Source organism: Protopterus annectens, chromosome 3.part0 (assembly GCF_019279795.1).
Source record: "Protopterus annectens isolate FY-2018-M chromosome 3.part0, PAN1.0, whole genome shotgun sequence".
In the NCBI taxonomy this organism is placed as follows: domain Eukaryota; kingdom Metazoa; phylum Chordata; order Ceratodontiformes; family Protopteridae; genus Protopterus; species Protopterus annectens.
The window spans coordinates 1,126,551,649-1,126,569,432 of NC_056731.1; the positions used below are offsets into that span (position 1 = coordinate 1,126,551,649).

Genomic DNA, 17,784 nt, shown 5'->3' on the forward strand with positions numbered 1-17,784 from the left:
TGCTTCATGATTGTTCACAGAACCGGAGGTGCATACATGGATGATGTCAAGAACAATCAAAATTACCATTTTCTGTAGCAGTGTGACTATTCCATGTTAATAGATTCAAAAGATAGGGGAGAAAAACATTTAAGGAAATGTATGCAGAGGCACTTGGTGGTTACGTTCCATGATGATGTGTTGCATTGCTTTGCCAATGAGGCTTAGGAGGCTTGTAGGTCTATAGTTTCCTGGGTCAGTAGCAGATCCCCCATGTGGACTATGATGACTACTGCAGTTCTTCATTCCCCTGGCACGAATTCAGTGGAGACGCTGAGGTTGCCTAGGCTTAGTAATGAGTCTGGCACTGACAAGAAGGCAGCCTAATACATTATTAGGAGCAGTTGTTTTTTGGCCTTGAAGAGAGCATTCAGGACCTGCTCTGAAGTAATCGGAGAGAATGGAGTAAGTATACCAATTTGGATAAAGTTATATGGTGATAAGGGAGTAAAGTTAGAGGTTTATTTGTCCACTAATATGTTCACTCTGCCCTCAGGGGATGAGTAAGTTGTTATGTATTTGCTTTGAGCGTTGTTGGATCTTAACTTTAATGTTTCTGACTTGGCTAAAGAAGGCTTTGTGGTTTTCCTTAACAGAGGTAACAATTCTCAGTTTGTACTTTGAGGATTTGATTTTGTTTCGGAGTTCTTTGATCTTTTTGAGTTAATTTCTAGATGACCGAGTATTAAGTTTGCTTTTACGGGCTACGAGTTTCTTCCTCTTATTGTATAGTTTGTTTACACTAGGGTTCCACCATAGGATTTGGCATTGTATGTGTGTTTTATTGGGACAGATGCCTTGAACCATTCTTTGAGACGGGAATAGAAATTGTTCACAAATGTGGCAGCATGTCAGATGGGGACATTGAAGTAAGGTGGGCACTTCAATTTCATCTGGTCCTCAGCTGAATTAGATTTGCCTTAGAGTAGTCTCTTAAAGACACACAGTAGTCTTGTGGTAAGTCAGATATTACCCTCATATTGAGTGTTGCCAAACTGTGGGTCAGATATGACCAAATGGTAGCAACTGTAGGTATTATAAGGTGGCATTGTGGGTGAGAATATAGGGTGGCAGTGTTGATGAGAACCAGGCCCAGTATTTTTGAACCCTCCTAGACTACGGGTAGGAGTGATACCATCGTGTTTCTTCTCATTCCTGGTAGGGATTTTGACTAGCTTCTGCAGCATGAAGGTTCCTGTGGCCTTATCTTTTACTCTTGTTTGAGTCATTGCTCATCAGCTGTTATGACCTGCACTTCTGGAATAGTCGGGAAGCATACTTAGCAAAGGGATTCATCCAGAATTGCTAGAGTGAAACTGTAGGGATATTTGGGGGTAGTGGAGGATGGTGTGGGGATAGGCTGGAGGGACAGAGGTGCATCAGGCTGGGAATGTGCGTGTTATGAAATATTAAGCAGTGCTACTTAGAACTTTCTAAAGAAAAATGTTAAGCTTGGAGATTAGGCATGATCTTTGAAATGTCATGTTTAGAGATACTGTTGTTGCTGTGCAGTTGCAATATCAGAAAAGTGATGTTGCGTATGCTTGTAATTGCAAGTACAGTGCACTGCTTCATACAGGCATATTTACTGAGATAGGGCAAACTATAAGTGTATTTTAACAAATCATTTAGTTGCTTCAGCTGGTGCAAATGCCACTTGTTTTCTGTTTAGGTTGATCATTATTGACCGTGCAGTTCTGATGTTCTTCGTATTTCACTGCAGTCATCACATTTGGGTTATCTGCCTGCAGGTAGCCCTCAGCTGGCCTGAATACTAGAGTCTTTGGATCTCTGCGTCATCTGATGTCGCTTCTTCCTTGACATCAGGTCATCAGGGGTATAAAACATGCAGCCGACGCCATTACATCAGTCTTTCTTGCCGTGCAGTGCCAGAAGCAGTTCGCAAGTGCCGGTCGGCCTACTCCTGAAATTTTCATTTTCGAGTTTCAGACCCAAAGTCTTCAAAAAAGCTAAGTACCCCATTGGGGATCCTTTTTCTTGCTCTAACCGATGTCAGTATAACTTAACAATTGTCTTACCTGTGGAAAGCAAATACCTCCTAGAGATTTTCATTCCTACTGCATCCCTTGTTTAGGCCCAGACCACGACTTCCCTCGTTGTCTGTTTTGTGCCTTGTTCAATGCCTGAACTGTTTGTCGTCGGGCTATTTTTGCCGCTAATTAATTTCGTACTCATTCTCTGTACTCTGAAATGGCTTCGTCAAGCCATCCGACTACCGATATTCTGAAAAAACGTAAGGATAAAGACAGAGACAGACTGCATAGGTCCAAAACTGCTGACGATGCTTCTAAGCTAGTCGCCAGTCTGCCGGTACTCAGTGAGGCGCTTTCGCATCCCGTGATACCCGCTACTTCTGATTCACAGACCTCTGAGACCCATTTGGAGTCAGGTATGCCGTGAGAAGCTTTTTCGACTATGGAACCTGCGGATGTCTCTACCTTGGATGGGTCTAGAGCTGCTGTGCAGGCATAGGCTTCTGGGGGTGTATTCAGGCCTATAGACATTCATATTAAACCAACGCCATCTTTTTCATCCAGGCCAAAAACTCGCACCACACCTAGAAAACAGACGACCAAACTGCAGACTCTGGCCCATATGCCTAAAAATCAAATGCTTAGAATGGCTGAAGATCTTATTACCTTGATTAGGGGAAGCCAGCCTTCTCCCTCTAAGAGACCTAGAACTGATTTTCTTTCTGATTCTCCTGATCAGGAATCTGATATTTGTGCTCCTTCTGATTACCAGGATTTGCCCTTATCTACTGATGATGATTCTGATGCAGAGGTTTCTTTTCCATCTGCTTCCACTCCAGAGGGTTTTTCTTTCAGTGAAACCTTGCATACTCTTAGGGAGCATTTCTGCTGGGAAAGACAGGATTACTCTGACTCCAAAAATAGACTTAGGGAATTCTTACTACTACCTCAACACAGGCCTTTAGCTATCCCTCCTGTTCTGGACATTGTAGATGATGCTTTCTTGGAATCTAGCCTTACCCCAGCCACTTTACCTCCAGCTCCCAGAAAACCTGACAGGTACTACAGAGTACCTGACTCTCACAAGTTCATCTTCAAGAATCCTTCTGCGTATCCAGAGACCATTTCCCAAGGACCAAAAGGCATTAAGTCTACTGTTGCCAAAAATCCTACCCCTTCTGATAGAGATTCTAGAGCCTTAGACAGATGGGATAAGAAGGTATATACTTCTGCTACTTTGGTCATTAGGGCTTTAAATTGCCAGTTTCATATGTTAAAGTAGCAGCATGTTATGGGGCTACTTAAACAGAAAATTATGTTGATTCCTGACTGTACTGAACACAAAGAATTACAGGATTTAATGCATTCTGCAGAACAAGTTGGTAAACATACTTTGCAATGTGGTTTTGATGCTTCAGAAGCATCTTGCAGGGCTGCTGTCACTGGGTCTGTAATTAGAAGGCATGCTTGACTTAAGGAACAAAACTTGCCAGATCATGTAAAAGCTAAATTATTGGATGTTCCCTTAAACCAATACCGCCTTTTTGGCAACAAAGCAGAAGAAGGCCTCAAAAGGATGGAGGAAAAAGCTAAATCTATGCAAACTGTTAAAGATTTCTTACAAGTGCAGCCTCCCAGATTCAGTAGGCATTTGCCTTCCAAGAACTGGTCCTTTCCAGTCCAAACCCAGGAACAGCAGACCACCTAGGTTACAGTCTCAGGCTACGCGCAGACCTAAACAGTGGGGGGCTCCCACTTCCAAAGCAGGGAGTAGTAAGCCACCCCCCCTATGGAAAAATGGCACAATGACTTAACCTTAACCCTTCCAAGCCCTGCTCAACTACCTGCTCCCTTAGGAGGAAAGCTCACCCTGCATGCAAAAAACTGGGAACTCATTACCAGGACAAATGGGTTTTGAACATAGTTTCCCCAAGGATACAGATTCCACTTCCACACACTACCAACCCCAAATGGTTGGCCAGACCTACCCCCAACCAATGGGTGGAGGCCCAACAGCAGGTTCTCTCTCTTCTAAATATTAGGGCTATTCAAACTGTCCCAGCAGAAGAAAGGGGACAAGGTTTTTATTCAAGACTTTTTCTGGTACCCAGAAAAGACAACCCTGGTGTCCCATCCTGGACCTCTCTATTCTCAACACCTTTCTGGTAGTTCCAAAATTCAAAATGCTAACTCTGCAACAGCTTCTTCCCATGATAGCCAAGGATGCCTGGCTGGCAACCCTATACTTAAAGGACTCCTATCTCCACATCGCAGTAAGGGAATCTTGAAGGAAATAGCTACGCTTCAGGGCAGGCTCCATGCACTATCAGATCTCTGCACTTCCCTTTGGCTTATCTACTGTGCCCAGGGTATTCAGTGTCTAGCTCCAGCCATTGCATTTTGCAGGCAGAGAAATATTCATATTTACCCATACTTGGACGATGGTCTTATTCAGGCAGAAAGCCAGGACTTGCTATTACAACACCTGGCATTCGTAAAGAAACTTCTAACCTCTCTGGGGAACACCATCAGTGAAACGAAATCTCACCTAGTACCCTGCCAACAGATTGTATTCCTGGGAGCAAGCTTGAACACAACTTCCCAGATGGCATTTCTCACTCCAGAGAAACATGTTTATTTGACAACCTGCTTCAAACTGTTCGCCACAAAACCCCAGATGTCTGCAAGGAAAATACTGCAAGACCTGGGGTTCATGGCCTCTTGCATTTTACTAATTCCATATTTTAGACTGCATATGAGGAAACTCCAATGGTATCTAAAAAGCCTATGGTGTCAACATTCTCTGGACCTGGAAACAATGATTTCTGTCATTCCTTGTATGAAGACAGAGTTCCTTTGGTGGGCAGAGGCCTGGTACTACAACCAGGGACTCCCTTTCATTCTATCCCCTGCCACCCAAACCCTAGCAACAGACGCTTCAGACTATGCATGGGGTGCTCACATGGCAGGGGAGTGCATTCAGGGCAGATGGAACCCAAGACGGATGCACCTGCATATCAATCAAAAAGAAATGTTAGCTGTACAGAATGCTCTGACAGCCTTCAAAGACCATATTCTTCCAGGACAACTATTGGTAAAGACAGACAACACCACAGTTGTGTGGTACATAAACAGGCAGGGGCGAACCCACTTATACCCTCTCTGCAGACTAGCCATGGCTATGTGGAACACAGCCTTGAGCTTCCAAGTACACCTGCAAGCTCAGTTCCTGCCAGGCAAACTAAATTCACTGGCAGACCTATGCAGAAATCTCATGGACCCACACGAATGGAAACTAGAACCCAAAATATTCAACCTCTTGAGGAACAAATGTGGGACTCCAGAGGTAGACCTGTTTGCCTCCCCTCAAAACTACCAATTGCACAAATTCTGCACACGAACTCCCCGCAGCCAAGTTTGGAAATTCGATGCCCTGTCCTTCACCTGGGAAAGCCTCTCAGTTTATGCCTTCCCCCCTCTGCCTCTCCTCTCGAAGGTCCTACTAAAGGTCAAACAGGACAAGCCAAGAATAATACTGATTGCACCAGACTGACCACACCAGCACTGGTACCCCTCCCCCCTTGCACAGTATGACACTACTACAACCATGGCACCTGCTGAAGACCCCTTCCCAATGTCCCAGCAGGCGGGCCAGATTTTGCATCCTCAGCTTCAACCCTGAACCTTGCAGCCTGGCTAATTCCTTGAGCTCTCTCCTAGCATCTCTCAGTAAGCAGGTACTGGATGTCATTCTGGAGGCAAGGAAGCCTAGAATCCTATGCAGAAAAGTGGAAAAGATACTGTTACTGGAGCCTAGCTCAGGGGATGGGCACAGTGGTGCCCAGCTTACCTCATATTCTGCAGTACTTAACAGAAATGCTCCACATGGGCCTATCCTTCTTGTCAATTAAAATTCATGCCTCTGCCATTCAGCACATTACAATACTGAGCCACCCCTCTTCTCTCACCCCTTGCTAAAGCATTTCCTTAGAGGGCAAAAAAATTTAAGACCCCTCAGGAGAGCTCCCACTCCAGCCTGGGACCTTAACTTTGTATTGTAAAAGCCCCCCCCCCCCCCCCTTGAACCAACTGCTACAGCAGAGTTGAAATTCCTTTCTTGGAAAACAGCCTTCCTTCTAGCCATTACTTCAGCTAGAAGAGTGTCTGAATTACAGGCCCTCATGGCAGTGGAACCCTTCATTATCTTCCATGTGGACAGGGTTTCCTTCAGGACTAATCCCTCCTTTATGCCCGAGGTGGTGTCTTCTGTGGCCCTAAATCAGTCCATTCATTTGCCTTCTTTTTTCTCTAATCCACAGAAAAAAGGGGAACGAATACTGCACTCTGGGCGTGCACAGATTACTTAGATTCTATTTGGACAGGACTAAGCCTATGAGAAAATCTGAACAGCTGCTAGTTAGCTTTGCTGCAGGGGCAAAGGGGAAGGCTATTTCAAAGCAAACCATTTCCAAATGGATAGCCCATCATATCCATTTCTGCTAGAAGCACCATGGAAAACCTACCCCACAAGGGGATAAGATCACATTCTACCAGGGCTGCATCTACCTCTGCGGCATTTCTGAGAGGGGTCCCTACCAGGGACATCATAGAAGCTGCTACATGGAGCTCTGTACATACCTTCACTAAGCATTACCACTTGCCTATCTTTTCTAAATCCAGAGCTGGATTTGCCACTGCAGTCATGCAGAGATTAATAGCTGGCCCTAATGCTCTTTAACTTCCTCCTCCCTTCCTTAGCTTTGGGAATCTACTCAAATGTGATGATTGATTGCAACAGTGAAACACGAAGAACATAGTACAGTTGTGTTCACTTACCATAAATATAAATGTTCGAGTGTATTCACTGTTGCAGTCCTGGTTACCCTCCCTCCAGTCCCCTGACTTCTCTTACCTCTACCTTTCCTTCTTGTTTGGCGTATATTATATCATGTGTATTTGCTTTTGGCTGGGGGTGTACCATACCATATAATAGCTCCCTATTGTGGGGGCACCTGATATCTGGGGCAAGAAAAACTGAGGTAATGGCATCGGCTGCATGTTTTATATCCCTGATGACCTAACATCAAGGAAGAAGCGACAGCATCCGACGCAGAAATCCGAAGACTCTGGTATTCAGGCTGGCTGAGGGGCTACCTGCAGACAGATAACCCAAATGTGATGACTGCAACAGTGAATACACTCTGAACATCTACATTTATGGTAAGTGTACACAGCTGTACTTTATGCATGTCTTGCTTGACGTTTATAAAGTGGTATATCTTCTTTGCAGAACTGTTTCTTTGGAGGGATTCTAGACTTTTGTTTTTATCAGTGTATAGAAGAATGTCTACATTTTAACTCTGTGTAATGCTTCTAACGATCCAACACTGTCTGAAGTTTTCTATACGCTTGCTTCATTTCTTTGAGGTGTTTTCTGTCTTGTTTTGTAGGTACTGGATCTTCAGGATGCAATTGAACAGATTCAAGCCCACTACAACAATGAAACTGTAACGTTAAAGGATATCTGTTTGGCACCTCTGGCACCTTACAATAACAATTGTACAATCCTAAGTGTGCTTAACTACTTCCAAAACAGTCATTCAGTTCTGAACCATACTGTACAGGATGATTTTTGGGTCTATGCTGATTACCACTCACATTTTCTGTACTGTGTTAGGTAAGCATTACCTCCTCTGCTAAAAGCATGTTACTGATTGTGGCTTGTAGATTACATTTGTGTTGCAATGCAGTTTGACCTGCATTGACAGTCTTGTATTTTTTTTTTTATTGTGGGATTCTTTTAAACAATTCATTCATGCTGCAAAGATAGTGTGTTTCATTCCTCGGCTCCTCTAGGCACTGTCGGGTACTTTATTTTTCTCAGAAGGTTCCTTATTTGGAGATGTGTGCACCAGGAACTGGTGTAGTTTGTGATGTCACATGCTGCCAGGTATTTCTTTTCTTCCACTTTCACAGTTTGAATTTCAAGCCTGATACACTTCAGAGGATATTTTTCACATATGATGCTTAAAATGAGAACTAAATTATTGCTCCTCATGCACACTAGCATTGTCTATGTACTGCCTCTAGGAGCATCACAGTGTAAAGTAGTACCTTAAATGTTGGCAGTTTAATTGTGCCAGTAGCAGAAGCAGGAGGGAAAGCTCCTGGGGTGCTTGGCTACTAGGTAGATGGCAGAGGTTGAAAATTCCCTTTGTGAGGTTCAGCACAAAGGTCCACAACACAGTCCTCAGCGGGAACACTGTTACAAGGATGAGCAATCAGAGGGTAAGCTGCAGCATAGTCCTTCTTGGAGGTAAGTCCATTATTAAAAATATGTTCATTTCTTGCTTTGCATGTACTGAGCTCATGTTGTGCTAGACAGATATGGCCTGAGTCACTGTTCCTGCACTTTAGACAAAAAGAAAACCCTAGAAAAGAGATGCATATCATTAGCTGTCACCCTGGTGGTGAGTTTTGGGATGTAGGTGCTGCCTAGCTGCAGGCCATTTGGCCAGAGTTCAATGTCCGCCGTATGAATTGTGTGTGTGTGGGGGGGTTCTTTCTCTTGGTTCACCTGGCTATCTGCTCACCAGCTCAGTACAGCCATTAGGCCCAAGATAAAGAGGTGAAGTAGGTAATCTTCCACCATGGCACAGGTGTGGATATCTAGTAGTTATCTCATGTTTAATGAGAATTTCCCTTCGAAAAAATGTCTTGATGCCAGTATTGCACCCAGTGCAGCCCTCCTTCACCTGCACATCACCCCTGGCAGGTGTGCTGTTAGGTACAGGCTCCTTTTAGCTTAGCATCCAGCTGTGCCTGCCTTATGTGTCCCAGTGGAAGACTCTTTAAGAGCTTCCTCCTGTAGTTACTAGGGAGCAAGAGACTTTCTCCCAAGTAGGCAAAGAGTCTGAGTACGTGGAAGTTTTTTTGTTCAAGACAGACAGACTTTGAGTCTTCTAAGACCTGCAGTTCTACCTTCTTCCATTCTCCCTTATTTTTGAGAAACTCTGAGGCTCATAAGGTCCTTCATGGAGGGTCTCTAGCCTCTATTTCTTCTGCTCACACACGCATAAAATGTGTATTTGTAGAAGAATGAGGAGGAGCTGTGATTCATCCGTACTGTAGAGCTAGTCCTAACGGATGCTGTTTTTGCAGCCTGGAAGCACCCTGATACTTCTCTTGCATTCTCCCAAAAGGCAAATGCTGTTTAACTTGTCCTCAGCTGAGGGGTGCAAGACACCTTACTTGGCATCTTAGATCCATCTTCTGTTTGATCAGTTTGATCCAGCATATATTCAAGAGACCACAGCATTTTGACACCATCACCAGACAAAAAATTTAAGTTGTAGACCGGTACATCAAGAATATACATACTTCTACCACAGCATGGCAAAGACTTGTCAACTGCTCCTGTTACTTGCCTACATTCTAGCCTTTTCTTCTTTGACCTGGTCCAATAAAGGCTTTCTACTCTTTCTAAGTTTGAACTTAAGATGGAAAGCTCTGCCTGCAGCATCCAAGCTGGTAAAGATTTCTCTTTGCAGCTTCCAGAGTCGTGGGCTGTTTGAGGCCTCTTGTAGTTTTGATTATACTGATGCTGTGTCTAGGTCTGCAGGCTCATGGGTATACCTGCGCAGGATGGCATGCTTTCACAGGATGGAATGGATAAGGATGTCCTTTCTAAAGGAAGATCTGAAAAACATTCTGGGTGTGCAGTTTAAAGGAAGAATTCGTTTTGAGTGGACCACTGTAGACCTGGTAAATGAACTGTTGATGAAATTAAACATTTCTCCCCTGGAAGACCTTTGACCCCTTGTCTCCACCGTTCCTCTTCCAAGTAATTTCAAGAAGAGGAATGGTGATCGTATTTACTTGATGTATTTATATTTGTTAGCTGAAATCATCTGGCTGGCAGCAAGCACTTTTTCCTAGGAGTCCCACAAAGAAAAGCTCCACAGTACCAATACATTTACAATTTTGTTACAACACATTAGTCCAGCCATCAGTTAGTATTGGTCTTTTGTATATAGTTAATACACATTATGTGCAAATTAAACAATTTTGTCCTTGTTGACTGGAAAAGTCTGACTGGGCAGAGCCCATTTTCAGCAGAGGCCTGGAGAGAAAAGCTTCACCACAATACGTTTATATTAACAAGTGAACTTCAGACAGTTCTGAAAAACATCAGTTAAATTTCTCATGAAACAACAATCATTACAAGACCAGTATATACAGTACGGTATTTACATCAGCAGTTATGAGTAAGTCTATATAGTTGTTCCATCTGTAAAATCTTGTAGAAGTAAATGGATTAATACTGCAGAAGGGAAAACATTGCTGTAACATTTAGTGCTCTTACATTTCAGTAAATAAAGGTTTGCAAGGAGTTCAGAATACGTAAAGTTATACAATTATGTAGGAAGGGAGAGTTTAGTATTGCACAGGTTTGTAAAATATTCAAGAGCTATAATGAAGTAAGTTATAAAATTATGTAGGGAGAAGGAGTGATGGTGTATAGGAGGATAGTGGCAATACCATATATGACTGAGAGAGCATGTTATAGGCGTGCTTATATTTAGGCTGCCTGTTCCAGATTGGTGTATCTAGCAAGTTTATAAATTGGGTGTACAGGAGATGCGTGGGAAGGGTAGAATGGTGAATGGGGGCAATTAGAAAAAGAGCACAGTGAGAAATGTTGTTCTATGAGAGGTTGTAAGAGGGGATGTATTAATTCAAGGGCAGGAGGTAAAGTTGTTCAAGTAGAGGAGGCCAAAAAGTTGGTGATAAGCAATAAGAAGTTTGTGCTTTCACTAGAGGTCTTAACCCGCCGATAGTGTAATTCTGTAATAAGATGTTGTAACTGTTACAGGAATTATTAGAATGGAAACTAGCATACAGAGTAGACTCATTTTGAGAAGAAGAAAGAAGAGGGAGTGGTGAAGTTGTGAGCATGGGATAACTTGATTCTTAAAATAGAGTAAGGTGGTTTAATTTGGTGATTTGAATGGCTATTTTAGAGCTATGCAGTTAAGACTTGTCATACATGACTCAAGCAGAGGGTTACAGTTCCATATGGAAAGGGATGATGATGAAAGTTGGGGAGGTACAAGAAATAACGAGAGAGTGGGAGTTTGGATCATAAGAAGAATACTAAACAGAATATTAGTCATAAAGCTGCAGAAAGTATTCTAAGAACTAAGCCAACAAAGGAATGGAAAAAAGGAAACTTTATCAATAAGAATGGCTGTAAACAGGAGTACAGAAAATAGGCAACAGGAGGCTGGGGTTTATGGGAAAAAATTGGCAAAGGAACCAATATTGGGAGCAAATAACTAGAGAAGAAAAGGTAATGGGTTGGAATGAGAGTAAGAAAAAGTTTGGACTGCAGGTTAGAGGCTGCCTTTCCTACCCAGGATTGATATCTGAATATAGGCAAAGAGAAACAGGAGTCCTACATGAAAATCTGCTCTGGTAAGAGTTTTCTTTCAAATTTAGAACACAAGCTGTTAAAAAAAGGGATACTTTAGTAGGTCCTATAAAACATTGCATGATAACTATAAGGATCCTTCAGAGGAGGTTAGAAAAGATGGGGAAGACAGACTGCCAAAAGCAGTTTGCAAAGAAACAAAGGGAGGAAGTATGTATAGGTCACAAGTATGCAACAAAGTCCAGAAGATTTAGGATTATTGATTGGAAGTGTTTTGCATACATACTTTTGTACTACCCCAAACAGACTTCAAAGTCTTTTTTTCTGCAGTAGAAGGCAAATGTTGAAGGTGTGATGGGGGAAAAATGAGGCAACTGGGAACATGTTATTTTTGAGTGTAATGAATTGGCAGATTTAAAAAATTCCGTACAGAATACTTTGTCAGACTTATTGGGGAGCAAATGGCTATAACTCAGGAAATAATTTTTTTGACCTGACATACAGGATCTGAATTGCCTAGACATTGTAAGGCCTTATTAATTAATTCTGTTGGCTGCCATAAAAGCAATTAGTAGAAAATGGAAATCAAAATCAAACCAGTTGTACTTGAAGCAGTGAATAGTTTAAAATAGAGATGGAAGTGGGTTCTTTAGAAAAGGGAAGGAGCAAATAACATGGAATTTGCAGGGACAGTACATGCAGAATAGTGTTAGAGGAGGAGGAATGAGGTTAAGAGAGGGCAGGAATTGGGCATTTTATGAAATGTTGGATAATGACAGCTATAAAGAACGTAAGTATATATATGTAATGTATGTAAATAAAAAAAATGTTAATGTTATTTTCTTTTAATGTATGTGTACTTTAATGTATGTGTACCTATTTCATAAGTGACTATTTAAATTTAAAAAAATGAAAAATAGAACTGGATCTAAAATCACGTGTAGTACAATATATGTTTACAAAATGGTCTAGAAAAGGTGTTACAAAAACAGATTCATGTAATTATTTTTATATCTTTTGTAAGACGTTTTTGATTTTGTTTCTCTTCTGAGTTCGAGGGATTGAAAGTCTCCTTGCAGACTTTAAAAAAAAAAAAAAAAAGCTGTATATATTTCTTGTCTCCTGGCTCCTGCTGGGCCAACTGAGTCATTCAAGAGGATGACTTTACCATCTAGGCTACAGCAGTCCTGGCTGTAGCCTGGATCTGCCCTTGAGGGAAGGGGTTGTCTCCGAGCTCACCCTGACTAGGAAAGCCATCTCATGACCACTGGATTCTGGATGTTGCTGTAGTTCCATATCTTAGAGGTCTTGCATTCCTTCCCCATGAAAAAGCTCCTCTAAAGATGAAACTGCATCAGCAGAGCTCTTGAGATAGGTCTAAGCTGTACTCCTGCAGGAGTCTGCAAAGACTAGCCCCTAACTCCATGTAGAAATGGGGAGGATCTTTTCCCACTCTTCTTGGTTCTACAGGGGACAAATAATTTGAGTGTTGTTGTAGAACTCCTTAACTTTTGTCATCCCATGCTGTACATCAGATTTCCTGTTATGCTGCAGGGACCACGGTTTTGTTTTATTAGGATACCTGAATGGTGTTTCTGGGCATGATCAACACACTTGGCTCATCATTGCTTGAGATCCACACAGAAGTTTCTCTGGTTTGTTATAAAGTGGGCATCATTTCCATTGCAATGTGTTGCCTTTAGTTAGGGATTTTTCAGTGCCTGAATCGTTAACCAAGGTGTTAGCTATAATAGTTTAGGTGTCATGAGAGAGACATCTTTATTTATTTATTTTTTGTTTTCTTTATATTTATTTATTTTTTTTTATTTTAACCTTTGCGTATCACTTGCACGGTTTGCTATTAAAATCTTACCTCTCCAGAGGTCAAATATATGCATCATTGTAAACTTTCCTTTAAAAGTCAGCATACCGAATACTGACATGCATGAACAAAACACTGAATGCCGAAACTTCCTTGTGCTCCAGGCCATGGGCCCAGAAGTGTGTGTGTGTGGGGGGGCAAGTTTGGACAGTCTGTAATGCTGATATTCGACATTCTGACTGTTGACGTGGAATTTGCACAACTGGACTCAACCTTCAAAGTGGCGAGTTTTTCATGGTAAACCCACTTGCACTATGGCATTTCCAAAAGGGCTTAATCCCCTGCATATGTCTCTACACATCTGTCTTAATACTAACTCTTTGTGGGGAAATCTGTATTTTTCATTTAAGCAGCAATGTTTCTTCATTCTTCCTTAAATGTCTGAATTTAATTTATTTATTTAATATGTGTTTACTGGGAAAGTTTGACTTGGAACGAAGCCAGTTTTCAGCGGAGGCCCAGGGAGAAACGCTTTAGACACATGTTTTGTATGTGGGAGGAAACCAGAGCACCCAGAGAAAACCCACACGAATGCAGGGAGGACATGCAGACTTCACACAGAAGACTCCCCAGCCGAAAATCAAACGGAATTATTACATTGTAACCTACATCCTTACCACAACATTCTAAAAATTATATTCTTGCACAAGTTTTTTCTTTTTTTGATAGAAATTACCTCAAAGTAGCTGCCTGCTAAGTTGCCCTTTTAGTTGCTCATTTGTTAACTGTTTCTCCTTATTTGAATTTGGTTTAGTCTGTAATGTTCTAAAATTTTTTAAATGTATTTTGTAAGTTGTCATATTTGTAATTTTTGATTACTGTGCGTTGTCACTGTTGTATGGATCCCCAGGTCAATCCTGAAAAAGGCAGTTTCTAGATTAGTCAACAAAGACAAATAAGAACATACATATATACAGAAATACTTTACTTGTTAACTGGGTAAGCCCACTGAGCAGGTGTACTTTTTCAGAGCAGATCTGCAAGCATTGTCTGGTTAAGTGACATGCTCACACTGTAGCCCAGTTGAGGCTGAGGGAATCAAACCCTGCTCATTAACAAGTCATGGCCTTACTCTTCTGCATTAACTGTCAAACAGTTTCCTTGTGTTCCTGTAATTATTCAACTGGCTTTTAGTAACTCCATCAAGTAACTCCCTTGTAGCATCCCTAGAGTGGGATCTCCTGTGTTTATAGTCTCTCAGGGATCAATTTAAATTGAAATGAGTTACCCTCCAGTCTCATCTCAAATGATTGCCTTTATAGACATGAGTTATTGCACTGAGTTGCAGGGTTGTAATACAGAATGAGCGTTATTTAATCTTTCAGCAAAATCTGGTATCCTTTACAACCTTCCAAAAATGGTTTATGAATTGTCCCTAAGCGAGCTGATTCATCCCCATTTTTTTTTTGCTAGTACACAAATGAGAGTAGAGAGCGCCCTTTTATATTTGATATGTACTTCAGTTCAGATTTTTACCTGAGTTTAAGATTACTGAATTGTGGTTCATTTCTTTCTCTTCAGTGAGGGAAGGGATAAGAGTCATCATAGATCTTTTCAAGTGTTTTTGCAACTGCATTATGTTTGCCATCTGGTCCCTCATTGCTTGTTAGAAAGTTCTACCGTTAGGCCACTCTACTAGAGTATGGCTTATTTCATTTCTTACTCTTCCAAGAGTGTCTGCATTGCAAGTATTCTTACTGCAACCAGTAGCATATAAATGCATGCCGTCAGTGGCGGTGTGGGCCTGTAATCTCACCCAGTGCCACAAATTAATGTGTTTAGCATGTGCTTTAAAATCTATACCACTTGCAACAATTAATACATGGAAGCCTTTGAGCATGGTCTCCCAGTCCACACTGCTGGTCATGAAATAAATACACGCGTGACCGTTAGCCTTAAGAGTATGCAGCAAGTATCCCCTGCTTCAGTCGATTATGACCACCTTGTGCCACACCAAGATATAATCTTTACACTGAACAGTTGCAAGGCAAAGTTGTATTCATTGGCTTTCTAGGAGTTCATCCACCTTGCACTCAGTCCAGTGCAATGCAGTGCTGAAGTTCATCGTGTTTCACTGTTGCAGCCATTACATTTGGGTAATCTGCTGGTTGGTTGCCCTCAGTCGGCCTGATTAACAAAGTCTTGGGTCCTGCGTCGGTTGCTGTCCCTTCTTCCATGACGTCAGGTCATCAGGGGTATGTCGGTTGCTGTCCCTTCTTCCATGACGTCGGGTCATCAGGGGTATAAATACCCCTGACGACCTGACATCATGGAAGAAGGGACAGCAACCGATGCAGGACCCAAGACTTTGTTAATCAGGCTGACTGAGAGCAACCTGCCAGCAGATCACCCAAATGTAATGACTGCAACCATGAATACACTCTCTAACATCTACATTTATGGTAAGTGTACACAACTTTACTTTTTCCTAACATTATCTGTACCTTGGACAAGATAATCCTGTGTTCATTCTCGATCTCTCATGTGTGCGTGCACACACACACACACACACACACACACACACACACACACACACACACATGCGCGCGCACACTTTTTCCTGAGGGGCTAATGATACCTTTCTAGTGCCATTGCTCCTTTCTTGTCTTTACTGCAGTACTGCCACCAGCTAGACTAAGGTAACGTGCCATGAACACACTTATTGTTGACTCACAAAATAAACCAACTATAAGATAATTGCTTTGTAACTGTAGCTGTAGAAAAGTCTGTCTGCTGCTGCTAACAGTTGCTTTCTTTATTAAAGGTTCAAGTCCTGTATGGAGGATGAAAAGGTATAGATTCTTGCACAATTTTTTTTTTTTGCTTTTTATTCTGCATGTTTTACACATTCGGGGAGCGAGGCGGCAGTTTGGCTCACTGAATGGTGACATCTGCAGAAATTCAGGTGTATGTTTGGCAGGTTATAGAGCCAGTGCTGTAAGCAGTGTGCTGCATGCTTGAGGCATTTCTGAAGCATATGGCCCCTCACTAGCACAGCAGTTGTAGAGCTTGCAACCTGTCAATGAGTTTGGGAATAGGGAATAGCCTGCAGGATCTACAAGCTAGCCCACTTCCCAATGCCTGTCCGTTGCCTTCACTGGGGAATGAATGACCTGGAAGGCTCGTGCCCCAGTGGGGGGAAACAAATGGTTTGGTTGAATGTAAAAAGGGGAGCCACTAGACTGACGAAAAAAAAACACTTGCAAACAGTGTAGGTGTGAAATCTTGTTGCTGCTGCTTGACTTGCAGGAAGTGTGCTCAGTAGTGCTCAGTAGTGCTCAGATGGGAACTGGCAGACTAGGGACGGGTACTGACTGCTGGCACAAGCTTATACGATCACTTGCTGACTTCATAAGAGTGTATATCCCCTCCCCAGAAGCACATGAACTGTTGAAAAAAGCACAGAGTTGTGAGTGGTACTGAGAGTAAACCTAATCATTGACACACCAAGGAAGATGCCCTTGTAAGGTCAATTGATACAGTATGAATGTAATTTTTTTTTTTTATTTCCTTGAAAAACAGCAACAGGATATTGAGACATGCCAGTGTAGTAAGACTTGACTGTATCATTCTTGCCATTGCTGAGTTATCCTAAATTGTTGTCTGGCCGTTTGGGTCCATAGGTTCACCTTGTAACAAAGTTACTCTATTTTTACCAGTTGTGTCTGTAAATTGGTGATTTGTTTATCAGCATTACAGGTTGTATCCCTAGCTTAAAATGTAAGCCTTAATGTTATTTTACATTTTTTAAGGGCACCAGCTTCTTTGAATGACACAACCAAGCTGCATGATCCGTGTTTGGGTACATTTGGTGGACCTGTTTTTCCATGGCTGGTACTAGGAGGTTATGATGGTAAGTTGCTCAAACTAGGAATTTTGAAGGTGTACTACACCAAACCTCTAAATTAGTTAGATATGTAGTAACTTGATTTTGAAACTTTGTCAAGTGTACTTTTGCAATTACCTGCCTGATGACTAAAAGTGAGCTTCTTGGAAATCAGCAATGAAACCCACTTTTTTTTTTTTAAATAACTGACAAGGAATACCACTTCCTTCTACATGTGGGGTAGTCAAGAAGATATTCTTGCCTGTACACAATGACCGGCATACATGCCCTGAAGTCTAGTAGCACATTCTGCTTTACAAGCTGGCCATGTTAGCCCTTGCTGGCATATGCATATCGTGTGCAGAAAACTCTAGCATCTGCCTTTTTGAACAGTGTGGTCATGGCACTGTTTTCTCAGGATCAGTAAGGCACTAAACTGTCTTCTGCATGTATGATAACAGGCAGTATGTTTTGCATATGAACAGTGACTGGCATGAATGTACTGAAGTCTGGTGGCACATTTTGTGGTACAAGATGACTCTGTGAGGCAATGTTAATAGCCATGTAGTTGCAGAAAACTGTGGTACGTAGCATTTTGGACACAGTGGTG

At 42.0% G+C, this 17,784-nt stretch overlaps 1 protein-coding gene across 2 annotated transcripts in view; it reads left to right on the top strand.

The window, feature by feature from the left end:
- Nucleotides 1–17,784, top strand: part of NPC1 (NPC intracellular cholesterol transporter 1) — a 1,151,083-nt gene that overhangs the window by 531,027 nt on the left and 602,272 nt on the right. For both annotated transcript variants that reach the window (XM_044065361.1, XM_044065360.1), the window contains exons 9-10: nucleotides 7,484–7,710; nucleotides 17,101–17,201. In XM_044065361.1, coding sequence (XP_043921296.1) covers nucleotides 7,484–7,710; nucleotides 17,101–17,201 — 328 coding nt within the window. The remainder of the gene's footprint in view (nucleotides 1–7,483; nucleotides 7,711–17,100; nucleotides 17,202–17,784) is intronic.